Genomic DNA, 27,741 nt, shown 5'->3' on the forward strand with positions numbered 1-27,741 from the left:
ATGAAATTGGGTAAGACATTCAATTTGGAAAATGATATCTAATGCTGTACATTATATGTAATACATTTGTACCTTCTTGCAATGCTCAAACACTTTGTTTAGTCGTAGTACCAGGGCCAAGCTAAGAGTGGACTAAAAATAATACATGTAGGTATTTTTCGGAATTCATTTCTGCATTTCTTGGGAAGTATGTACCTTCCTTTGTACACTGTTAAAACGAAAAATCAACATTCCCACTCCGTAAACAAACTGAAGTTATAACAACAGGGTTTAAGTCTTTTCTTCAATTTATTTATTTTACTGATCACATAATTGAATTTGATTTTTCAATTTTTATTCACAGTCATGATGATACAACATATACACGTCCTATCGCCATTCATCATTTTATGATTGGGGAGTTATGGAAATCATCTGCAACTATTCAACAAGAAATAAAAATATTTAAAAACAATAGGGATGTTACCCCATCAACCTTAGTAATCGCATCAAAGAGGAGAAATTTCAGTATTTCAATTTCAATTTCTGAACACAGATCTCTTCATTAAAAATACATGAAAAATTACAGCTGCTTTGGTGAACAATTAGACGCCAAAGTAATACATGTGAAATATAGAACAATTCGTTTTTTCTAATGCGAGAACATAAAAAAAACATATTATGCTTAGCATATTCATAGAATATATACAATACATATACACAGTTATCGCACCTTTCTACCACTTGGTAACATCAATACAATTAACGCCTAAAGACAAAATTCCCTCCACAGTAGGGTGTCAAAGGTGTGTAAATTATTTTCTAAACTGATTAATAATTTTCTAAACAAAATAATTTTTTTTCAAATTAAGCATAATCAGAACTAATAAAACCACTGGAGTAAAGAGTTTTATATTTATATTCTGTATTTGGCAACATCTTTTGAATTTGGGTTCTATATATAAATACAATTCTGGTGTTAATGCCTATCAATGAGGGAAAAAAACCTTCCAAACTATCTCTCGACAGATCATCATAGTCTGCAAAAGCACCGCGTGGTATGTAAATGTATCTACAGAGAACATACAAATGCCCTGATGGAACATATATACATGTATATCACCTGTTTTTGTTTTTTAATCTACATGTATTAAACGTTTCAGCTTTCATAATGATGCATGTTAAAATAACAAACCATTGGCCCATTATATTAAACAGTGCTATTAACATAAGGCAAAAGCGGTGAAATTCATTTGTACACTAAATGTATAGGACATAGTTTTTATACTGACAAAAATAGTCACCCCAGAAAATGCCCTGGCCTAGATGACCAGACAATGTTCTGACCTAGATGACTGTACTGCATAAATCAATGTTTCATTGTGACAAACAGTTTTAAAAAGACGACGACACATTTGCATTAAATCATAGTAAAATCATATTCGATTGACAATGTTAAATGTATACTTCAATACAAATAAAAATACCTTATTCTAAAAATATAAAAAATTGTAATTTGCTAATATTATCGTAAAAATTAGTTGTAAACAAATGGACTAGATATATAGCTAAATCAACACAAATTAGAACTAAAATATCAAAATCATTAAAGGAAACCCACGTTAGATGAAAGAGAATTACGAATCATATTTCCTTGGTAACTGGTTATGAATTTTGGCTTTTTCTAAACACAATTTAAATGTTATAGTCAACGAACGAAAGAGAATAAAAAATAGGCTTGTAGCTCAGGTGAGCTAACATGTCCAACCACAACAACACAACTAAACCTACAAAAATGTCTACATGTACCTCCACAACATCGTTACAGCTTAAATAAAAGACACAGCATAGCATGTTTCTACAGAGAAATTACTACTGTCCTGATGCAGTAAATACCCTGAAACAACGTTTCATGCAGGGGAGTATGGCTAGTACACATGATAAGGACCATAGACCTCCTCAAATTAAAATAAAGTAGGGACATCCAATGCTAGTGGATGAAGTATATTCAGACAGACCTACAGTTAAAAGTCAGATTAAATGTAGCTAGTGCAAAACATGCATCACACTGTGACTTTCCATGAAGACTGCTCCCCACGCTGGATGCATATAATCTGTATTTTTCTGATATCCTTCGGGTTATTTGTATGTATAATTAACCACTGTCTGGTTATGTCAGTATAAACTGTCCATACGAAGTCCTGAATTATGTTTGTGGGCTTTAATCCAGCAGAGATTCTCAAACTTACAATTAACTGTGAGGTTAATATCACAGTTTTCAAATTTGATCCCAGAATAATGGGAAGTACTTACAATTTCTACCATACTGTATCTTTCTCATCAGGAAGACAGATGGACAGACAGATGGGGTGAAACTTGAATACTCCTATAACACTGTTGGTAATGAGCATAAAAAACTCTTCCTCGAGCCTACCATTTTACTTCGCAAAAAAACACTGAATATGAAACTTTCACCAGCGATGGCTCTGATCATTCACGTTGACAGGAATGATTTTGCAATATCATCTTCAATATTGGCTTGATGACTCATTGAATAAGATCCTGTCATAAGTTCCCCGCCGTTCGAGTAAGATAACGATGCATGGTACCGTTCCCGGTCTTCCGGCTGACTTGGTCCCCAGCTACTCAATGGGGTGGTTAATTTAGTCCATCTCTACAATAGTCAGATAGCATGAAATGCGACATGTACAATGGCAGTAATGGGTTTTTGTCTGTTGAATATCTATAGGGGTTTCTTAATGTTTGTCAATGAATTGAAACGCCGAAAATCCCATGGAATTTTTCACGCATATTTGAATTAGACTACCAACACGACATTTGCATTTACACGTATGACGAAACAGGAACATTTTTCACCGGTACAAATCTTATAGAGATCATTTAAACACAACTTATCGATGAACAATATTTAATTTACAAAACTTTGAGAAAAATGCAAAGAAAAAAAATCCAATGAAGATGATGGTTTTTTTTTTTACCTCTCTAAATGTTCCTTTGGAAAGCAACAGTGATTTAATGGCAATTATTGGAATGGGAATCATTGATGCCACCCCTAGACACCACCCAAAACCCACAGCCCACGTTGGATAGTCCTTTCCATCGTATTTAACAGGCCCCAAGGTGATCACACTGAATAACCAGATGCCCTGTTCACAAATGAAAAAAATTATTCATGTTTATTTTTATTTCCAACAGTTAAGATACATGTACACAATGTATATAGAATACAAAATTTCACAAATATTTTTATATCATAATTATCCAAAATCTACCTTTATTTCATGTTTCAAGTATAAAAATATTTGCATTACATCTAGATTCTAATATAAAGAAATATACAATCGCATAGCCATACAGTAAAACATCGTTATAACAAAAATGTTTAAAACGAATTCATGCTTATTGCGAAGTGATATTTATTCCCCTACGAAAGTTAAATAACGAAAATTTAATTTGATATAATAAAGTTTAATTATAGCGAACTGTTTTTGGCTGGCCCTTGATTTCACTATAACCATGTTTTCCTGTATAGATATAATTACTGATTTACCAAGATAATGGTTGGTGTAACATATCGCCACATGATGTGCCAAATCGCATGAGGTTTATGTCCCAGCATTAATTCAATGTCTTTGTAAAATCGATCCGTGCCTGTAACATATTCAGTAAAGTATTAAAATCATTAAAGTATAAAAATTTTGTTAAAAAAAATCATGTCACCAAATTTTTCAATATGAACATGATGAATTTGGATTCCAAGAAAAAAATAATTGAAAAAGCAAAAATAAAAGGTATTTTTTTAAATAACTAGCGATACAGTTCTGCACTGTATTAATCCTTTAATCAAAATACATGAAGGATACACAAGTACTATTAATTAGCACTTTTCATGTACACACACATTATACATGAAGGTATGGATAATTTCATATAAATGATTTGAGTAAATATGTGTACCATATATCCATGCTATAGCCAAGCATTCCGTCAAAGAAATCAGCATTAAGGAGAAGCTAGCACAGTACCAATCCATTATCTGAAGAATGTAGATTCCACCCTGAAAGTAGTCCAAGTGGTGTCATTTACTGGCAACAAAAGTAAATGTTCTACATGTAATTCGAGCCTAACAGAGTGTGTTGTTGATGATGCCTGTGACAATACAAGGCGTAGTTAAACAAGTCCTTTTCAGGAGTAGACACTCACCTGAGTGATGCAGGGAAGGCCCATCAAGAACTCAAGCAAACAGACTATAACTGAAATCTGCGTTCTTTTGTTCCGGAGTAACTTTGGATATTCGTCCAGAAATGCTGATATGCAGGTCTCAACCATACCAAACTAGATAAAATATCAGAAAACGTTAAAAACTCCACTCCACAGCCTTAATGTGTGCTACAATCACATCAATTTTCACATTCTATAAATATAAAAGCAACAAAAATATATCGATATACTCATGATTGCTTCACTCATGTCTTTTGAAACTGATATCTTATTTATCGAAATTGCTGCTGTACATTAATGACAAATGAATACTACCGGTATTGTATAGAATATAATATATTCCCATGATTTCTCATTCCAGTCCAAAACAGTGTGGAAAATTTATACAAAATTGTATACGATGTTACAGGATTAATATATTTCAAGTTTTAAACATCATAGAAAATTTACAAGACCTAAATTATTTTTTTCAAATTTGTACTTATTACAACATAAGTATGTGTAATCATGTATATTTGACACACACATACACATACACACATACACACACACACACCAACCCATGCCTCCATATTTATGTTTGTATCCAGTGCCCTTAATGTATTTTGACAAATATAAGTGAAATAGAGTGAAGCAATCATAGCAACTCAGAAAACACATATCATAAATTAATGATTTCTAATAACCAACGGACGTGGTGTACAATAAAATCTAGTATTGGAATGATAGGTATGAGTTTCTGTTTATCTATGAGGGGGTAGGGAAATTTGGATTGGGGGATAATATACATATGTAACAATTGAAGCATTACCAGTATTCATTATTAACATTAGCCATCTTTGTTGGTGTACCGTGTTTATGGGTATATATAAAAGCATACTTATTTACGAGGTAACCTTAAAATGAAAATATATACATTATAAAAAAAACTTAAAACAAATCTATAAAAGGGGTGAAGATATATCACTGACACAGAATGTTAATGGATCATGCTGATGAATGTAAACTTTCATTTTCTACCTATAAATTAAATCAGTTCATTTATGAAACATCACGGCCTCAAAGTATTTAAAGGAGAACAACACCATAAAAACTATAATTTTATGAATATTTTCACCCCATTTAATTATTTCCTAGTTTTTCCTATAATATTTCCATTTAATACATATATCTCTGTTTCGATCACAAAATGGACATATAGAAACCTATGTGACTTTTCAGCCTGGCGATGCCTGTTCGAGGCCCACGTGGCTCCTGTTACGTGCCGACCATACCTGTCTCAATGAAGGAAATCAAATCATGTAACAAATAACGCTATTACAATCCTAAGTTTCTCTGTAGCAAAAATAAAACCCTCTCTGTTCTTGTGTATGTGTGTGCGTTTTATTGAACCCTATCTTCAATTTGTTGTCCATAGCCTTTTATAATTAAATAAGTATCCAGGGAAATCATCGTCTCAAGTCACGTGGCATTCTGCTCCTCCTACCCGTTTCATCACGGAAAGTTTCGCAATTTCACCAATATCCATTAAATTGTGACGTAAATTTAGCCAACTTTAGTTTATAACACATGAAAAACAGGTCGTGATAGACCAGGGTATAGGGTGTTTGTTTTGTCACCGGAAGGTTCTTGATGACGACAGCCGTATCATGTCTAAACAAAGATCCCGAGTCACGGTAGGCATTGGCTAACTTTCGTTGCTCCACGTACGGCCATCAGCACCATGCATAGGTCAGCATTTGTTGCTCTTCACCTATAGCTAGTCTCTACGAGTGAACAATTCTAGGATAAGCTGTGAAACGATAAACGAAATAAAACGTCTCGATGCCGTCCTGTATGTTGTCGCAGAAAATTAACCTCGTGTCTTTACACCTCAATATTGCGTTTGTCAACGAATCGATCTCACGACCATACAATGAGTAAAAAATACGTATGAAGCTGCGAGAAAATTCATAAGCATTGAACCACGGGTAAAAAAAAACAACGAGGGGATGGGGTATGCATTTTACTCATGGTGTGCGACGCTATGCGATTGTTTTTCTCCGTCTGTAAAAATCTCAAACGTAAGGAACATGCTAAATATCGAAACATTCATATTCAAGACTCGTCAACACGGGGTTACGGTTCACTAACCGTAAAATTCCGAATGATATAGATCAAATTTGGCGGGACCCTCCCCTCTCCGAGAGGGATTGTGTGAGAAGAAAAGGGCATTCTAGTACATTGGGAATTAAAATACCGGTACATGTAATTCAATTGTCATGCATTCAAAGAAGAAAGTCTCTGTCAAAAATAATTGTGCATGTACATTACACACAGTTAAAGGTCATGTTTTGCTTCGGTTTGTTTTTACCAAGTTTCCAGATAAGTCATTTTAATATGAGTATCGTTTAGAAACTGAAATAAAAACTTATCATTTCATACCATACTATATTATTAGTTCGTTCGTATATCTTTTTTATGAAATAAAACATATTCAATCTTTCAATGATGTAGTTCACTTCCAATACTCTTTATCTCTTGCATACACACACATGTGCGCACACACACACACACACACACACACATATTCACACCTACTGGCAAAAACTTTAAGCGGTCTCAACAAAAACTTTATTCACTCAACATCTCGACACACTAAAGACGAGCATATACAGTGAAACAGTCTGCCAAAACAGATTCAGGATAACAAAGCATTTCAAAAGTAGAAAAATAAATCCTTTCTCAAATGCTTTTTATCAAATCAAAGGTATTAGCAAATTGTTTCGTACATACATTAAAAAAGAATCATTGAAAATGTGCCCTTGATATTTCTAACACTCTGTTTCACGAATTTGCTTACCTGAATGACTTAAAGGGCCGACCTTACCCCCAAAGAAAAGCGCTTCACATTCACCTTCTAACAGAATATAGTTTGTTTCATGTATAAAAGAACTGTTAATTTTGAGATTTTTTAACATGGATAACATAGTTGCACATTCTCCAATTTCATAAATAAAAATTGATCAAATGGAAGTAATTTATGGAATTTTTACTTTTAGAACTGTGAACTGTGCCCTGTCAACACTGAGGAATTAACCTATAAAAACTGTTTGCACTGTATATACAGCTCTTGAGAGCATTAAAACTACATGTGTATTTCGTTAGCCTGGCATCGAATAACCGTCCATGGCTGTACAGAAAAAACTCTTTTTTCTATCCATAACTTCTTAAAAGACATGTTCGATAACTGTGATTATATAATCTTGATTGGTCAATTCGTACTATACAGACAGAATTTAAAGCATACATGAATTTCCGTGTTAGCAGGGGACTTTCCACAGTGGAATAAAAAAAATCATTAAGTGCAACTTTGTTTTCCATATGCCATTAAAACGTGTAAAATGGCAACTCAATATTTACAAATTTTCAAAATCATTTAAAAATAAATTATCTGATAAAAGACAGTATTCTAAAATCTACACATATTAATTGACAGTTTGTTTCTGCATTATTTACATGGACTTCATTCAGCATTATAATACTGTTTATATATTTGTGGGTGATGAAGGTTTCCGTCTAACAATAAGGTAACCGGGAAACACTCAGCCTACTTGAGAGCATTCAATCACATCATTAAGTTTTCGTTCTATGTAGCTCTTTCCTTCAGAACAAACGGGAAAAAAAAAATCTTCCAAATCCCAATATCTTTCATTCAATATGAATGTCTGTACCAATTTAAATTTCCAATTTAGAACTTTCAGCATAATTTTTAAATATTTATGTTCTAATTTGTGACAATCGGTAGACATGAATACTTCCGAAGACTTTGGAAATTTTCGCAGAACGTACACATACCATATGTAGGGGTTGTGAATTCGCCTTCCTTGCGGAAAACCCTTCCCTTGCCTCTAGTAATGAACTATTTATGTAAGATAAACATATATATGCAAAATGTATCAATGCACATGCACACTCGTGGAATACCCTTACCTATGTACGCATTACTTTAAAGTTTACAAATGGTGATGTGTACCTTCTGATATTGATTTAGATAAATTAACACATTTTTGTTATTTTTCTTTGCCTTGCAAAAAGAGCCTAGTATATCATTACTTTGGATAAAAGTATTTTGAAATAGTGCATCGATTATATCAAAATTTTTACTTTTTCAAAAAATCCACACAAAAGTAAAAGGTGTTTTTGGACTCTCAAATAGACTGTAGGAAACGAAATGTGTAACGGAAATTGTGAAGGTATGAATTATTTAACTACCTGGCTGTCCAGACCGATGGTAAACAACATCAGGAAAAACAATACCGCCCACATAGGAGAAATAGGGAGATTGGCCACCGCCTCTGGATACGCCACGAACGTCAACCCTGGTCCTGAAGTTGAAAGATCGCACAATGAGTTAAAACGCTCGATTCCAATCAGATACACGTGTAAATATAGACAGTATAATCCGTGTACATTTGTATGTTCTCTGGTTATTGATTTTTGTTTGTTTTTCAAATATATCAAGTGGATTTACATGCATGTTGAATTGTCTGTGACGAAATGTCGGACAAGAGGCCTGTCTATTGTTTTTAAGTCTTTACACGGTAACTTTCACAATGTCATACTGTGGCATTCTAATCACCGATTTCAAATAATGGGAATAATGTCCCTTATAAATTATTCTGCGTCCATACCGTATAATGAATTTTCATGATCAATTTTCAACAACCCGTGTTACTGATAAAGATCCACTTCCATGCCATCCTGATTTATTCCCATTTTGACGTATCAAATATACCTTGTGCACGGTATATACACGAGGTCTGTCATTAAAAAGGACACTAAACATCTAGTCAGCGGACGTCTGAGCTACTTCTACTACACACTGCTACGGGTGCTAGTTTTCGTTTTAACGTGCGTGATAAATTTTTTTTCTCCTCTCATCCTTAACACTATAACAGTTAACGTGTAAAAGGGATTGTCCCAAAAACGATAGTATCACCGGGTATAGCTGCAAACGTTTTACCTCTCTGAAAAAAAATACTGGAACACATTGATCAGAGATCTGTCCCAATTATTTCTTCTAAGAGCTACAGTTCTGCAGATACACTGTACATGTACACCTGGCCTCAAGACCATAAACTGAGAACATTTTTAAGTCTAAATTTCAAATCCTGTAAATTTTTGAAATAATTTTTTTAAGTTAATAAAATTTTCAGCATATATTTGTATTTAATTTTTTTTTAAATAAAGCAGAATCTACGACATTTTACATTTCCAAAAATGAATAAATCGCTCTAAACCCCGATTCTGCTGCCCTTTAAGCATTTCATCACAATCTGATTAGAATCAGCCCCTCGATCCGCCCCTTCATTTTTATGTTGTCGCTATATGATCCTCGTATAGCGACAACATAAAAATAAAGGAACGGATCGAGGAGCTGATACTAATCAGATTGCATGAGGAGCTTATCTGTTCAGAAATACAGAACAACATTCCAAAGCTGGGTTACACGAATTTAACAATGTTTTGGGGTGAATGGAATTTTATAAATGGGTTGGTTTTTTGGGGTTTTTTTTTGGCAACTCTCTTTTTTCTCTTTTAATAACCTAGGTCACATTTTACAAAAGAACTTACGACTAAGAGTAAAATCCTCTAGTCGCCCATTTGTCACTTTATCAAAAACATCCCAAATATTTTTACCGCACTGAACATGATTACACGTGTGTAAATGTTGCTGTCATCTGTTAGGTACACATACATGTTTAGTACAGACGTTTGATTCAGAAACCTTATCAGGGCTCTGGTCGATGCTATGTGCGTAGTAATTTACCCTGACTAACAACTTTATCCACCGACGTATTAGCTGACTCCGCCATGAACCCCAAAATGGCAAAGATGACGAACCCGGCAAATATGCTGGTACTGCAGTTTATAATGGGCACGAGCATAGCATCCCTGCAAATCAATTAAAAAAAGACAATTAATGAACAGCAGAATTATGAACATGATAAATGTAATTCACTTCTTAAATTCTTTGATCGAGCGATACTAGTATTTACTGTCTTGCATTCATTGATGTGGAAAAGTATAATTACCGCCTCACGATATATACATTTGCCGCGCTGCATCTCTTCTGACACTTTATTTATAGATATATATATATATATATACATGCATTAACTCATTTTGATGTAGTAAATGAACCTCATTATTGTGAACGGAAGCATTAAAATTATAATTACATTGTAATATGTTCGTATTTCTTTTCAAATTTCCATACCCATCTACAATGCCGCGTTACACGAACGTTTGGACGATCATCTTATTTGTGTTAATTATCTCAAATTATCAGTACACGGTATATCTTATTCGCCATCGTTACCTGCAGATAGAGCTAGACAGTACATTTGGACAATCACGTTAATTACCAGAGTTGCACAAAAGTTAGTTAAGCTTAACTGGCAGTTAACTTCCAAGTTAATGCTAAATAAATGTTCAAGTTAATGGCAAGTTAACTGTCAGTTAAAGTTAACTAGGCTTCGTGCAACTGTAGATGTTGTTAGCGGTACGTTTGGACGCTGTCGTAATCGTGTTAATTACCTGTACGTATAGGTATCGGTACACTGTATATTTGGACATAATGATAATTACATGCATATGATGTCTGATATATGTGGACAATCCTGTAACTCGTATAAATTACCAGTTGATATCATTACGCGGTACATTTGGACGATTAATCGTGTCAATTACCTGGAGATATCGTTGCGCGTTTATGGCGTTAATTACCTGTAGATGTTGTTGCTGAAGCGGTTATAACTGGACATGGTTATAATACCTCCCCAAGCCATACCCACGGAGTAGAAGATCTGTAGTGCCGCATCCCCCCACACCTGTAAACAAAAGTCAACAAAAAATGTATCATTTCCCTACACCTGTAAACAAAAGTCTATTAAAAATTCTTATCATTTCCCTACACCTATAGACAATAAAAAGAATCTTATCATATTTCCTTATTGTCATAGAGTAAATAAAAATCTCTTTGTAGAATAGTCATTTGTTTTCTAAACCAAACTACGATTGCTCACGCTATCAGTTCTTAATGGTGCATATGCATGTATACAGGACCAAAAGCTGGAACATAATGTTACTACATTTAAAATTTTCAACAACAAAAAAATGAATCTCTTCAGTATGATGTTCTAATGATTCGATTAAACAGAGCGTACTTTCTAACAGCATCCTACGTTATCAAAAACTGCCAGCTCCAACTTATTATGTCAAACATGTGGCATTCAAAACCATTGGCTGTTTTCCATCTCTAATTGCCTCTACTTTTTTTTTTTCATTTTTCCTTAGCTTACAAGAAATGCGAATTAACATGCTTCAAAATGTTGACTTGAATTGTCGTTCGTCTTTTTCCTATGAAAGCCAGAGAACTCATTATCTTGAATATCCAGGTGATCCATAATGTGGGCCCCAGTTAAAGGGAGTGCTTGTATACCTCCTGTCTGTTCTATATTTAAATAACCTATTGAATGCCACCTGATATTCAGGTCAGGTATTTTTCCAGTCCCTCTTTCAAAATAATATCAGCAATTTTATGCCAAGTTTACCCACACAAATGTATCTCAAATTCCTTTTCAATTTATCAGTTTATTTATTTGCGAATCGAAGATATTTCCATTTTTCTTACAGAGACAAGGAGGTCGTTCTGATCCTATCTCCAATGTACGCAGCCCATGGGAGCTTGTTTTGAGTAAAAGTTTAATTCCTATAGAGCAGAAGATTTTGTGGCTGCCTGCGTCTGTTTTTCCTACCTGGTAATCCGTCAATTTCTCCCACTTAGGAACAATGTAGAATTTAATGCCGTTCATTGCACCTGGTAGGGTGACCCCTCTGATCAATAAGACAAGCAAGACTAGATAGGGAAAGGGGGCAGCAAAGTGCATGACCTGAAGGACAGAAAAATACGTATATGTAAATAATTAAATACATATCAGAAAAAGAAAATGTCCGATTCAACCCAGAAATAAATAATAAACTATTAAATCTTAAATGGATTTAATTAAAAGCATTAATATTTGAACAACCCAATTTTCTTCGTCTACAACTTTACTGCAGATCACTCTCAACAAATTATATTATAAAATCAACAAAGTGACATAAAACTGAATTACATTGATGTAGATTATAAAAATATGTCAAAATGACTTCAAAATTTAAAACATTCTGGCCGGGAAAAAAGTACTGGCAGTAAATGTTACAATTACATGTATGTCATTCCCAATTTGAAAATACAGGCAGGTCCACCTGCTGCATTTATTCTATTTTAATTCTTTTTTATATATACATGTATATACTTTTTTTTATTTTCCTTATCTGCCTATTTGTGTGGGGTTTTGTTTTTTTATTATTATTCTTTGGGGTTTTTTTTTTTTATTTTATTTTATTTTTATTTGATTCAATTGGGGACTTCTTTTTTTTTTTTTTTTTTTTTTTTTTTTTTTTTTTTTTTTTTTTAGGCTTTTTGTTTTCCCTCCATCTTGTTGATCTTTAATGCATTATTACCGATCAAGTGCAACGTACCTTTCCTAAAACTTTAACTCCCTTAAATAAACACAGAAACACAAAGAGCCAGGCCAACATCAAACAGATAAGCAACTGCCAACGTATGGTTCCAGGATTGTTGATCCCCTCTGTGATTTCTAAAACGTGTCGTCTGCAAGAAAAACAAACCTTGTTAAACAAAGGGCCTTGTCATCTCACTGCAACAAGATACCGAACATAACAGTACTACATTCAGTTTACACCCAATTTGTCATTTCATAAAAACCTGGTACGAGGTAATATATTATTTCACATTCCGTTCTAATAAAGCGCAGGGGCACGGGACCCCTTTGACATAAGCTTTACTTAATCTTACAATATCAAATTTCCCCACAATATCAAATTTCCCCAAATCCTTGCCTTTCCCCCGCTTTTTAAAATCCTGGATCCTCCATTTATAATGGACATTTGTATTTGCCCCCCCCCCCCCCCCCCCCCTCTAAAAAAGACGGCAGCTTATTTTTCCATAAAAGTACTTACGTCCAAAACTCCTCGCTTGCCGACATCTTTTTGCTGACGGCAGCTGTTACGGCAGCTGTTGCATTGGCTATTATAGGGGTCACTGTAGAGTTGAAAACGGTAGTCGAATTCGTTAAGGAACTGTAGGTCAAGTTCCCTAGAGACGCATTATCCTGGTTACGGTTAAAAGTATGTCCGATTCCAACTACACAATTCTCTGTGTTCCACTCGTTGTCGCACGTGCTCCAGGGAAGCACTGCACGGAACGACATGTAGAGAAAGTATAGCGTCCACGCCACTATCACATTATAGTACACACACACAATGGCGGACACCATCACCATCCCCACTCCAACTCCTGAAACAAGTCATATACCATGCTTTGTAATTATCTAGAATCTTTTGCTTATTCTGCTAAAAGGATAACTGCATTTATCTACACGAAGAACTTTACATAACATGTAATTACATGTGTGCGTCGCAGAATGTAGCATTTGTTGGACAGGGTGGGGATGTCATATATCACCAAAGTTCAGTAATGAAAAACGCACACAAAAAAAGGGGGGGGGGTCCTATGTGTTACAAACATAACTAAGATTTAAATCACTTGTAAAGTAAGGGAAAAATACTAATTAAAAAAGACAGCAATAAAAAGAATTGCCAATTGTTCGTGCTTATCATTTTGCAACAGGTCTATTTGTGTCAGTGCCCGTTTAACTGCATGACGAATAAATAAACTGGGGATTTTCCATGTTTAACTTGCTGACTGTTGCACAATTTGCAGTCATTGATTTTTATTCCAGATCGAAAAACGCAAGATTTCAACCTAAATATGCATGTAAATTATGACATGTACATTAAAGGTCATGGCTGGATACGGATATAAACAAGATTATTTTTTCCGGACAAAAGCGGAACCTTTTTAATTGAAGGTGTAATTTCAAGTACTAATATCCCCACTCCTCATCGCTTTCCTTATCTTCCTTTTTCTTCAAAAGGACAAAGTACATACAATAATTATATGTGTATTCAGTTTTAATATAGAAATGGCCAACTGCGTATTTATTTTAGCGTACAAATAGAACGCGGAATACCTTTAAACAATGGACACATTCTCCACACTGAGATCGGGCTGAGACTGGAAAACTGGCCGTATGACGCCTCCAGAAAGAACAGGGGAACCCCACAAAGGATCAGAAATATCACATAGGGAATGAAGAAAGCACCTGCAAATAAAAACATACATGTACAAATGAAAGGTGAAGATAACGAACAGTATCCCATAACTCCTATAAGGGATACAGAATAAAGAGTTGGGTAAACACGGACCCTTGGATATACCTGAGGTGGGATCAGTCTAAACAATTCTGGAGGTTCATTTATAGGGAAATCAACCCAATCTTTTAAAATTGACAGACTGCTTATATATATTTTTTATCATTGGATATACAAGCAAGTGTCCCGCAAATTAATTCTAAATTGTTTGAAACACGACCCCAATGTAAAGCTCCTGTACATTTCGAAGATTTTTAATAAATAGATTTTTCATCAAGAAAAAGTAAAACACACACACACACACCGAAATATCAAATAGGGGTTATTTATGTTTAAACACAATCTAAACTCCGTCCAAATAAAAGATGATACCCCCTCCCCTGACCCCCATGTTGGTGCTATTGTTATCTAAATCCCCTGTAGGTGCTATTGTTATCTAAATCCTTTGCTACAGTACTGTACTTTGTTGGAAGTTTGTCCTGTAAATAGTGAAGTAAATTTATGGAACCTCTTGGTTCTCATAATATAAAGAATTTTAAACAAATTACATACACTCTTTAACAGTAACCTTGAATGAAATGTATCAATCTGAAAAGTCGGAGTCTTTAAGGAAAGTAAGACAATGAGAGAGAGAGAGAGAGAGAGAGAGAGAGAGAGAGAGAGAGAGAGAGAGAGAGAGAGAGAGAGAGAGAGAATTGTCTGTGGACCACGACGCTCACCTGAGCACGATAAAACTCCAAACTCCCATTCTGATAAAATTATCTCATCAATACCCCGGGGGTTATTAAGAAAATCTAGCGTAACATGCTTGCGTATTAATTTGACAAAATCGTTTTTTAGAAGAAGATTGTAGAACTCTTTTTCCTATTTGTTTTTGAACCGCTACTGCAGCCCAGTCATTGCCTCGGAATTCATAGAGTGAACAAACTGGATTCTATATGTGGTTCTCAGCTTGAGAAGAAGAGTTTTATGAACATTAATTTAATTCTTGTTTGTTTGTTGTTTCTTTCCTTGGAAGGGGGGTGGGTGGGGAATATTCTATCATATCAAGTACGTATTTTTCCTCGTTTATGCATAGTAAAATTCTGTACGTCTAGTTCATATGAATGCATAATGCGAATTTCACTTAGCATTGAAATCATTGTTGGTTTAATGCGGATTCCCTTCGACTTCACATGATTTTCTATTTCAGAAAAACAAAAAACTGTAGAAACTCGCATCACGTTGCACTGCTGAATTCCGAATTCCAATACGCATTGACTGTGAAATTAAATTCCTTCAAGCGTTTAACTCACAATACCTTCCAATTACATCTCTTACACTTCGGATTTTTCGTCTCAAGAATAACAATGGGTATCATATGATATTATAACTTTTTGTTTATTTTTGGTCTACACACAGATAGGCAATGCATTGTCAATCTAACAGAATAAAATTCTTTTTAATGTTTTCCTTGAATACCACAGAGAAGTGACAGATGGTTAACAGTCGTTCACTGTCCTTTACCATTCTTCTCGCAGTGCATGTGTCCTCGACTTGTACATCCGACTTAGGCGACTACTGTATAGACATGCATGTACGTGATCTAGTCAGAATTCCAAGAAAAACTCAAACAACCTCAGCAGTTATATGTTCTCATACAAATTCTCCCTCGTCTTTATTCATAATGTAATATTGATGTAAGATATGTTGATAAGGAAAATGCTACGGCAGGCCACTTTCACAAATTAGAATTTTCAAACACTCAACTGTGAATCTGCATCACATTTCTCTAGTAAATATATAGTTTCCTTTGTATCTACTCTAGTATAGTTCAACAATTTAGACTAAATTTTATTCAAAATTGAAATAGCATTAAAGCCCAAGATTTGAACACAAAAGGGGGGAGACTGTAAACTTCAGGTTAGGGTCCGAACTTGTGTTTACAGGATGCTGCTCTGCGGCCAGTTAATTCGTATACACAGGACTCTACATAGAGGAAGTAATGGTCTTAGTAAAATAATAGAATGATAAAACAACAGGTATACCAGTAGGGTTTTTTTAAATTCAAATATTAAATAATTAATTAGTAAATTCAAAATTCGCTTCGGATCTATCTACATTGTGCAATAATTTACACTACAACGGCGGCAATCCTTTCCACTTCGTCTCGTCCCAGTAAACATTAGGGAGGGTTTTTTAAATCTCTACCTTTAATTACTAGATAGTTAACACCACGGAAACGACAAAGTTCATATTTTGACTCCAGTGAACTCGGCGAACCATAGAAATTGTCTTTACCCTAAAACACTTCGTCAAATTAATTTTCATAAATACACACCAGCGAGATACTAACCTCCACCGCTTTTGTAGCACAGATAGGGAAACCTCCAGATATTGCCCAGTCCTACAGCGTACCCAATACACGACATAATGAAGTCCATCCGGCCCTTCCATCCTTCCCGATCTTTGATTTTCTTCTTCTCTTTGACGATGGAATCGTCGGACGAGTGACTTTTAGAAGACTCGGTATCATCCCTCTTCATTTTTACTGCATCTAACATGTACTCCAACTCCTGAATATAATAAATTTAGATCAATAAGTGATATGTTTTAGGCACAGATACATCTAATATACGTCATCCTGTTCTATATTCAGGGTCAAAATGTCATATCCCAGTGATGCATGTACCACCCTTTTTAATTACATAACCATTTCAATCAGCATATGTTCTCTTTCTTACAATCTTCAGAGATCGAATGCTCATTTCTTGTTAATCAAAAAACTATATAACATGTCTCAGAATTATATCTGTTTGGGACTTTCCCCTTTACCGTGAAAATCTACAAAAACAGTCAAAAGAACAAAAAAATACACATATACACTTCTATCTTTTCTATGAAATACAAATCAAGATTTATTTTCTTTCTTACCCCCCCCCCCCCCCCCCCCTTATATGTAAAAATGATTTCTTAACCAATTATGGACTCACATAGTGCAGTACAATACAAAGAACATTTACGATTATAAGAGACATGTGCATAAGAGGTGTAACAATGTTTTGTTTACACAATATATTCTACATAGATTGTGGATGGGGATGAGAACAATAAAAAGGAAACTAGAAAATGACTAGATGTCGTGTATTCAAGTACATACATGTACCATTGCTATTGCAAATAATAGAGTTGATCACAAAGCTGTAAAGGATACTAGGGCACAGTGTACCGGTAGTGTAGATAGCATGTATAGATCTTTTGTACATACACTCTGCACCCGAAATAAAAAATATACAAAATATGCTATCTCCCCGCCCGATCTCCTTGTATATAGCCAGTTTCTACTTTCTGTAAGCTTTTGAGATGACCTGGCACTTGTGATATCATAATATATATGTATATTATTAGTATCTCACAAGTGGTCATAGCAAAAGCTTACAGAAAGTAGAAACTGACTATCATGCAGAACGACTTATGATGGTTATCCGCCGGGAAATAATAAGCATATTTTGGATAAATTATTGATTCTACATTTATTTTTCATTGGGTAGAAGAGGGGGGGGGGTGTCCAAGATATATGTATACGCTATCCACACTGTTCAGTTGTCTGTGTGTTTGAGAATGCAACATAACATGCAAAACGTGCAGCTCTCGTGATAGCAATATTCCCTTACATGGAAATACTGTGCAGTGCACAAAAGCAATAATTTTGTATCATATCTATAAAAAAAATTCTTTAAATTTTAACATCATCAGATTTTCATATTTGTATATAACTACCCGATTCTTGCCCAATCGTCCTTAATTTGCGATCCGTTGATTTCATCCTAATCAGGAGTTTGAACTGCAAGTTCAACCGGAAATACCGTGGGGAAACTAAACGCTAAATTTTCCATATTCCGTTCTAGCATCAAAACATCACAAAGGAATTTCTTTGTCTGAATAATTTTTTTGTTAAGCAGATACAAAGAGGTCTAGGCATAAGAGGTATGCAAACTATTTAAGAGAAACACTTAGGTCGTGTGCTGCATTTCATTCAGAGAGCAATGCACATACAAAGTAACTAGTATACAACATGAGATTAGTAAAAATCCTGCGTTACTCAGTATTGTACGAAACATACAAGAATTAATAGTACGTAGAACACGTGGTGTTTTAATGCGTCCTGCAAACACAGTCGTAGATCTACAGTACCTTATAGTATAGATATATATAAAATAAATACCCTACCTTTTTAGTGGTAGTATTTTTGCAAAATAAGTATCCCAAAATTTAACCAAATGCAAAGTTTTTATTAAACAAGGTGACAATAAACACGCGGAACGTCTCGCTTGCGAGTGAAAAAGTCGGTCACTCCATGTAACTTATTGTGTGGAGGTTAGAAGAAATTTTCCGCGACGTCACATACAGGGTTGTACTAAAGTTGAGGGGCCTGTTACTAATGATTTTCTGCAAATTAAAAGTTACTCAAAATACACATCGTATTGTTTCTTTACAGATGTAACATTTAAAGAAAAATGTGATGAAAGTAAGAAAAAGAATCAAATAACGTAAAATTGTGTAAAATGCAGATAATTTATTTAAAGCAAATCCAAATAAAATCGCGTACTGTAGATCGATTTGTTTACTAGCCTAACCGTGTGGAGACAAAATTCACTTGATGTTGTCTCCCGAGACAACCATTGTTATAGTTGCTGTTAGCTTAATATTGTATGTCGAATAAGCAGTAAATTAGATTCATTTCTACGTGAAATTTTATTGAGTAAGAGTAGAGAGCCACCGTCTCCATGTACAGCTACACACATCTGCAAGCGCGGATCCAGAAACTTATTTTTGTCTGGGAGCATCGTTGCTAGCCACGCTGAAATGTACGTGGAATGCTCCTCATCCCTTTCACCCGGTCAAAGGGGACATAGCGATGATGACTAGGCTTTAATACTTTGTATTTTAAAGTGAAACAATTAAAACAGGCAAATTTATAAGTGTGCGTATTCTACCATTTGAAGTGGTTTTTGCTCCCCACCCATCCATATTCGCACATACATTACATCCACAATCATTTTATGAACAATCTAGAATATTTACATTTCCAATGTAAATGGGGTTGGTTTTTTTTTTTTTTTTTTTTTACCTTCGAAATCTTTTTTACCTATTGCAATGATAGCCATTTCCTTGTGAATTGTGAATGAAGTGCGTATCGAAGTACACCTATTTCAACGACTGGGGATTTTCCTACAGAAATGAACGTGAAATATAAATATAAAGAATCCATTTTATACACGACTTGACAAGATGTCATACACGACTTGACAAGATGTCATACACGACTTGACAAGATGGTAGGCCTACATTATTATTTAATTATTTTCTAGATATCAGTATTATCTATTTATAATTTGCAATTTTAATCCCCAAGTGTGTCCAGAATCTGGCCTCGAGGAACATGGTTTGAACAAAGTTGAACCTACTATAACATTTGTGAATCAATTTGACAAATTGTAAACTTGAATAGGCACGCATCATCATTTTTCAGGGGGGGGGGGGGGCAGCCGGAGGTAAATTATTATATAGGAAGTTAGTTTCTCCAAAAATCCTGTTAAATCGAGGGGAGAAGGGGAAGGGGGTATTCTTTTACTATCACTGTTCATATTTTGCTAATACATGTAGTTTTTACTCATAACTTTCAAGCTTACATTCTTTTAATTCATGACTACTTTAAAAATAGTGGCGGGGGTGCAGTCACCCAATATATCTTTTATTTGCATTACATAAATAGCAAATAATGGTCATTGTTAAACAAATATAAGGCCCCCCCCCCCCCCCCCCCCGATTCAACGTGACTGTTGAGAATAAGATTTTCCCCTTAATTATATTACTACATATAACTTCAGACCCTATGGAACTCCGTTGTTGTCACGCATCCTGGCTCAGAGACAATGTTTTACATAATTTGAATCTCCATCATATAAATTAGGAGGTTTTCACGCAAGTTGAATTTTTCGGGCAATGTTGTTCAGAATATTTTTGAAATATCCTACCCAATTTTTTTTGGGGGGAAAGCAAAAGACAGAGTTAACATAAGACAGCATACATGAGTTTGGGACAATGTACATCTGTACATTGCACAAGAAGGAAGGACTTAATGCACATCATATGGTTATAATTCAAGACATTTGCCTAAGGAGTTCATAATTTCAGCATCTTCGCAAATTAAAATTAAAAAAAAATTCTTTATCAGATAAATCAGTTTTAAAATTATTCAATTTCGAATGTACAAGTTTAAATAGTTTCTCTCTTTGTTGACTATATTTGTCACATTGGATAAGGAAATAAAAAATATTTTCAACTAAACTTCCTGTACAGTTTTTGCAGATTCTTTCGTTACTAGGAACATTGTGATATCTACCAGTGTCAATAAAAAAGAATATGTGATGATACTATGAATCTACCAATCTGTTATTGTTAATTGAAGTAAGATATTCTTTACATGCCAAATTTGATTTTAAAAACAACTTATGCACGATAAGATTACCATCTTTCAAGTTGTTATTTGTACATTTGCAATCTATTAAATATTTGAATGATATACCAAGGGTATAATTTTAGTGGAGGCTATATATCGATTAATCGGAGAAACTGTGTATAGCCTGCTGTTGTATTGCATGTGATCCACACTCCAGTACCGCGCACCTTGCCGGCTGACGTCATGTTTATTTTCTCCAAAATAGGCAGCATTCATATAACATTGCGTATTCCTGACAAACTGTACTATAGGTAATATAACACCCCCCCCCCCCCCCCCCCCCCCCCCCCATGCAGGAAAAACCATCGATAAAAAACAATTTTGAAAACCCTTTGGAAACCTAGCTATAAGGCTTGGGTTCCTAGTTAGGCTCACAGCTAGGGTTAGGGTTGCCCTTAGGGTTACTGGTTAGGGTTGCAGTTTGGGTTACACCTAGGGTTAGGGTTAATGTATCTGCGGCAACATTGCGGAGTAAGCAAAAATTGAATGGCGGAACCTCACTCTTGTATTTACGAAATATGAATAACATTTTCATGGATTTTACAATAAAGATTTAAATTTATGAAAATATTAATAGAAAACTCAACTTGCTCGTGACAGTGTGCGCTAGAAAGTGTTCACTCGGTAATAAAACTTCTATAATCGAACACGTTTATCAAATACTGAAATTTCATTGGCTGTGGCTCAAATAACAACCGAAACCTAGTAACAAGACACTTCCGTAATATTATTTACCTGTCGTTAGGACAATCATTTTTTGCTACATACTACGTAACGCGAAATGATTTGACAGACTAGCTGCATTATTGCTATATTCTAGCTTGTATTTAAAACAATTTTGGCATTTTTTTTTTAAAAATCTGTACCGATGATGTCACAAATATGTAAAATAAATATAATCATACCCTGAATGCCGCACTATGGCACCCAAGTATGCACACCAGCTACAGAAACACTAACGCCCCCAGGCGCTACATTGTAGCAATAGAAGGAAATCACGTGATGCTGTTCTAGCTGTTCTGCTCTGTTTATTGATGTCTAAAACTATTCGTTGTGTGTGCGCGTGTGAGTGTTGTCAAAGAAATATGTAAGTTAATCTGAAGAACCATAAAACTTAAAATAAGAATCAAAGCGCGTTACTTTTAACGCGAGAAACGTCTTAGGATTCGTACGTTTTAAAATATTTTATCCAGTAATTGTTTCTTCATACAAAATGGATTTCTGAAAACACGGAGAAGAACCAAATGTACTAGACAAATCGTGTGTGTGAAAACTATTTTTGAAGATTAAATATATCTCACCGAAAATAGGGGGGGGGGTGCGATAGGACGGGAACCTCTTTTAACGCCTACGTAGGTTTATTTAGATTGCTAGAGATGACCATGTATTTCATTCTCCTCAAAGGGTGTTTCCATTCAGAAAGCCTACATTATGAGTTTCAGACCTAGAGGCGGTCATTAAATGTACTTACGTACGTAATATTTCATTTATATATACAAAGTGCCTGTTTTACGAAATGTTTCACGATTATCCCAATAGCCCTGGCTTTAATTACATTTTTCATTTCTTTAATTTTATCGTTTTTACATGTAGTTTGCTTCCTAAAAAGGCAGACCGAATTTCTGGACTTTGGGGTGAAACGGGTCCCTGATTCTTTGCATGATCGGACAGTGACACAGACAAGAATGTCAAGCACCAGTAAAACACACCACACGTAGTCTGTCAACCGTGTGATTAATCTCATTCCCAGATCTGCATCCCTGCTGCGACCCATTAAAGGCGGACGTATCCACTCCTGTTTTGTTTGCAAGTGAAAACTACTTCATTTTCATCAAACTTGATTAATGCAGGTAAACATTTAGAAATTCACCAAAAACACTCGAAAAAGAAATTTTAGCTAAATTAAACAAAATTTATGTTCTTGAATTCGTACATAAACATTTACACTGCTGTAAATTATTTTACTTTGCGGTATCACAACTAATAAAATTATACCATAGGTAAATATTTTTAAAGCAAATTTGAATTAATTGAATATGAACTTTTGCACTGTCTATAGTTCCCTTGGAATTACGGGTTTTTTTGGGTTTTTTGGGGGGTTTTTTTTTTGTTTTTTTGTTGTTTTTTTTTTTGGTTTTTTTTGGTTTTGTTTTTTTATATGGAAATGCTGCAGTTTTATATAAATTAAAAAAAACAACCAATCTCATCTCTTTGCACAATGCACAAACTGCGCTGTAAACTATGGTTGTGTGATAAGCGTGTGTGTATGTACATGAGTATTTAGAATAACATTTCCTCTCACTGTTGTACTTGCGATCTGTTCAGACACTCGAACAACTTATGTACTTTTTAAATCATAAGTTTGTGGGCTTTATTAACTTTAAGTACTTTCATTCTATAGCCGATTAACATGTGATTTTGATATTTATAGCTAGTGTCGGCATAATTCCACTAAACTTTTCCAGTACATGTCTAAATTAAATGTGAACGTTGACATCGAATGGCCGTCATGGAAATCGCAGGTATAAAGCACGTAATCGACGGCTGTCGGAAAATTTTGTCTAAATATAACTAATACCTATGTACAGTTAACAAGGCATGAACTGAATAATAATAATGTATTTTGAGCAGTTTCCCGTAATACAGAGTCCATGCACGGATCCAGAAGTTTTCCCAAGGGTCTCAACCTATTGTAAAAAGAGGGAGAAAATAAAAAATTGTTTTATCTGCGCTTATCTCGTTTCAAAGAATGGTTAATGAACAAAATATGTTTTTCGGACGGCCAAGGTTATAGTAGGTCATTCATTTCCCCCTTTATATACCGTTGCAGGTACAGTAACTAATGCTTCAGGTTCCACAAAATAGCCAGCAGCAGCGCTCCCTGGCGGAAAGTAAGCGGTGATGGATCATCAAATTAGTTCATGATGGAGAGCACGCTATACTTAGAAGTGTGTGTTTTGGATGGATTTTCCATCTCATCCTATTGGATGGGAAATATCTGTGTTTAGAAACTGCATTTTGGATGGTTTCTTCATCGGATAGGGGGTTATCCCTTCACTACTAATCACTCCTAATGAATGATCCACACCCCCCCCCCTCCTTCAAATCAAACCTTCACATTATTTCAGGTCAATATGATTAAAGGAGGTACTAGTATTATGATTGTAGCCATGTTTATCATATTTGTGAGTGGAATGGACAAGAAAAATAGAGGATGAAAACTTGCCAGTTACGGAATCAAAACCCCACCATTGGGAGTGTCGCCCAAAATTAGGACCAACCTTTATTTTCTTAGACTAAAACGAAAGCATACTGCACGGTACACAATATATTCACTAGTGTGATAGATCATAAATTAACACAGTTTTTCGTTATCAGTTTTATTGATTCCACCAATGCATGACACTGAAAATATTATCCCCATTTCCCTACATTTTTTTTATATAAATCAATGCAACCCGTCCAAACCTTGACTGTACTCGACACACCCCAACATAACCTTATCTGTACCACAAACAATATCACATGTACTAGAAAAAAGACGCAGGGAGGTGCTACATACATTTGTATATACGTATACATGTATATATTTTTCATTACGGTAATTTTCATGTTCATTAGTACATCAAACAAAACGCGTGTTGTATATGAAGACTTTTAAAAATACTTTATTTTACTGAAATGCATGTAGTGAAAGAAATTTATATTTAAAACAACCACCTATCAGCTTTATATAAAAGAGAAATAAAAACTATTTGAACGATTTTTTGGTGCTTTACATTTGAAAAGCCCGTACATTTATGTGCATTTTTATAAATCGATAACGCTGTTTCTGTGTCTTTGATGTTAACGGTTCTAAATAACATTCTTTTAACGGTTCTAAATAACACTCTTTTAACGGTTTTAAATAACACTCTTTCTATGCCTTAAGAACGTTGTTGCAAATAGATAAAATCTGTGGTACATGTTTCCGATGCATTCTGATCCGACAAAAGCTGAATCTTGAACATATTTGTATTAAAATTTAATGTTGTAACATGATGAACTATCCCACTCTCTTCCTCGTGGATTTTCATGAAATTGATATATGCTGTGTATTTATGATCGATTTACATCGTAAAAAAACCCGATGGTATAGATCTTTTTTAATAAACTTAATATCCGCTGATCAGCTTTATAGACTATACCAAAAAGCTTATATTGTAGACTTTCCCCCGCGAAAAGCATTAACAATTTACTGGGAAAGATGCTTCTACAATGCGGGGAATGATCATAACAAGTTAATACATGTACAGCATGTATAGGGATTCTGATATCACAATATTGAAATTTGATAATTTAAATGAGCGCCGGATATACATTAATTGTCCGGATATCCATAGGTACAGTAATTGTCCGGATATATATAGGTATACAGTAATTGTCCGGATATCTATAGGTACAGTAATTGTCCGGATATATATAGGTATACAGTAATTGTCCGGATATCTATAGGTACAGTAATTATCCGGATATCAGGGGAAATTATGTCATTGTGCTATATGAAGCGGACCGAGCTTGCGTGAAACGTTCGAGGACGGGCATATATTTTACGATATTCAGTTAATAACAATTATTATTACATATTTTTCATATTACATGCACTTCTTGTTCTAGAAGCGCACATTAGTCTATATTTTCTTTAATTTATCATTATTCATTCATTGGTCTGGGTCGCAATATGTTTTTGTGTTGCTACGAAAGAAAATATCTCCCCGCAGATATATATACGTATTTGACAAAGTTCCAACTTCCAATATTTGTTAGTAAACACACTACGCAGTATGCCTGTAATGTATTGTTGTGCAAGGAATGAATAACACTTTTCACACATTATGAAGAATTGCATAAAAACATTATGTAGGTCATTGCGGGAAATACACGTGAGGTTCCGAACCGTGAAAATCACACTGATTATATAATCAAAACATTAAATTTGAAATTCAATTGGAACATGAATGCTGGGTTTTTTCCCTCCTAAGTTATTGCAATATTTATTCTATACATTGTGTATTTTGATTTCTGATAACAAATATATGTTGTATCATTGCCAAGTACATGAACGCAGCGAAGAATTCATTCGAATTCTTCAGCGACATTTTAGCGATAGCTCGTCCAATTGGAAGACTTATGATGGAATGCTGGTATGAATAAAGGAATACAAACATGGCAATGAACTTAGTTGTTCGTCACGGAATGTGAACATTCATTAAAACTTTATATTCACATAGTTACATTCGATATGGCTTTTGGGTCAATCTAATTAAAGTTAGATGTTAGATCCGCTCACATACTCGCTACACAAATAACGAGTATGTGAGCGGATCTAACATCTAATTTCAATTTCAATTAGATTGCTTTTGGGTCCACATAAATCGAAGGGAAAATATAACTGAAGATTTTGTATTTGTATCAGTGTACACATATACATGTAAAATTATTACTAGACTGATTTATGTCTTTTTACACACACACACACACACACACACACACACACACACACACACACACACACACACACACACACACACACACACACATATATATATATATATATATATATATATATATATATATATATATATCAAATCAGGCGCATCCAATTTCTGATATCGGCAAAATTTTAATGAATCCATTTAGATTATATATTTATATAGTGTTAAGTAAAACTTTTTCAATTGTTTTGGTGACCATTGATATGCAGCTCACAGAGGTCACTATATAAACCATTTTAACCATTAGAAATGGCAGATACATGCAGCTCGGGACACTGTACTCGTCCTAGACTGCGAATTCCGTCCCCTCGGTAGGATTTCCCACTCCCACACAGGATTCTATTAATTCACAAACCGCAGGAACAAACGTCTTATATAGTCTCCATCTTCGTGTTATCGCTTGGAAGGGGGGGGGGGGGGGGTCACTCGCAAAGCGGTAGAAAATTGGATTTAATCAGATACGATTACATATACTTAAAGAATGTATAAAATTAATATCACCACTGATTAGATATATGTGGTAATAATTGATATATTTGGTTGTTATTTGCATGTACAAATATTGTATTATATACAGAATAATTTGATTTGCAAAACATATAACCAAAATGGTATATAATATATATATTAATTTTTTCAAATGTATAACTTTCTTATATCTATATAATTAAAATTTCTTATTTAGATTTTTTATGTTTCCATTAGAGACGGTTCTAACCCTCTATCATGCTGTACCTACCTGCATAATAGTAAAATAGTATGATACTTCCAAGACAGCGTAAAAAGTATAAATGACTAGAAATAGTTCCTCTAAGGAGATAATATACTGTAGTAAAAGTTATTTACCTACTTATTCTACAAACCACATCAAGCTGGTTTGATCAAGACCACATCAACACTATACTGGTAACGTATACAGAAAACCAGCGGCGGATCTACATGTTAACATATGACTGATGTGGGGTTTACAACACGCCAGGCAAACAGAGAACCATCGGCGGATCTACATGTTAACATATGACTGATGTGGGGTTTACAACACGCCAGGCAAACAGAGAACCATCGGCGGATCTACATGTTAACATATGACTGATGTGGGGTTTACAACACGCCAGTATAAGTGCCAGGATTGCTTTGTATCAGTTTTCACTTATCCAT

The 27,741-nt window shown here is 34.7% G+C and overlaps 1 protein-coding gene and 1 long non-coding RNA gene across 3 annotated transcripts; one reads left to right on the forward strand and one right to left on the reverse strand.

The window, feature by feature from the left end:
* Positions 1-269: 269 nt before the first annotated feature.
* LOC125678898 (sodium- and chloride-dependent GABA transporter 1-like) lies at positions 270-27,458 on the reverse strand. Of its 2 annotated transcripts, none has more exons than XM_048917684.2 (14): positions 27,323-27,458; positions 16,883-17,102; positions 14,367-14,498; positions 13,294-13,630; positions 12,793-12,925; positions 12,024-12,158; positions 10,993-11,096; positions 10,034-10,158; positions 8,476-8,588; positions 4,204-4,335; positions 3,958-4,057; positions 3,551-3,651; positions 2,979-3,146; positions 270-2,653 (listed from the first exon to the last, which is right to left on the reverse strand). In XM_048917684.2, exons 1-14 carry the CDS (start codon positions 27,326-27,328, stop codon positions 2,474-2,476), a joined length of 1,986 nt encoding a protein of 661 aa, XP_048773641.1. In that variant the 5' UTR covers positions 27,329-27,458; the 3' UTR covers positions 270-2,473. The 2 variants fall into 2 exon arrangements, with proteins under 2 accessions (XP_048773641.1, XP_048773642.1); XM_048917685.2 differs by lacking the exon at positions 27,323-27,458 and adding an exon at positions 18,757-18,904.
* LOC130052088 (uncharacterized) lies at positions 22,298-24,135 on the forward strand. Its single transcript, XR_008800450.1, has 2 exons — positions 22,298-22,899; positions 23,880-24,135. It is a non-coding gene; the product is annotated as an uncharacterized LOC130052088 (long non-coding RNA).
* Positions 27,459-27,741: the final 283 nt, after the last annotated feature.

Source organism: Ostrea edulis, chromosome 2 (genome assembly GCF_947568905.1).
Source record: "Ostrea edulis chromosome 2, xbOstEdul1.1, whole genome shotgun sequence".
Taxonomy (NCBI): Eukaryota; Metazoa; Mollusca; class Bivalvia; order Ostreida; family Ostreidae; genus Ostrea; species Ostrea edulis.

Coding starts and splice junctions, on each gene's coding strand:
- LOC125678898 (XM_048917684.2), bottom strand. Junction 3,652..3,957: donor GGCTATAGCATGGATATATG/GTACACATATTT, acceptor AATATGTTACAG/GCACGGATCGATTTTACAAA. Junction 3,147..3,550: donor TTACACCAACCATTATCTTG/GTAAATCAGTAA, acceptor ATTTGTGAACAG/GGCATCTGGTTATTCAGTGT.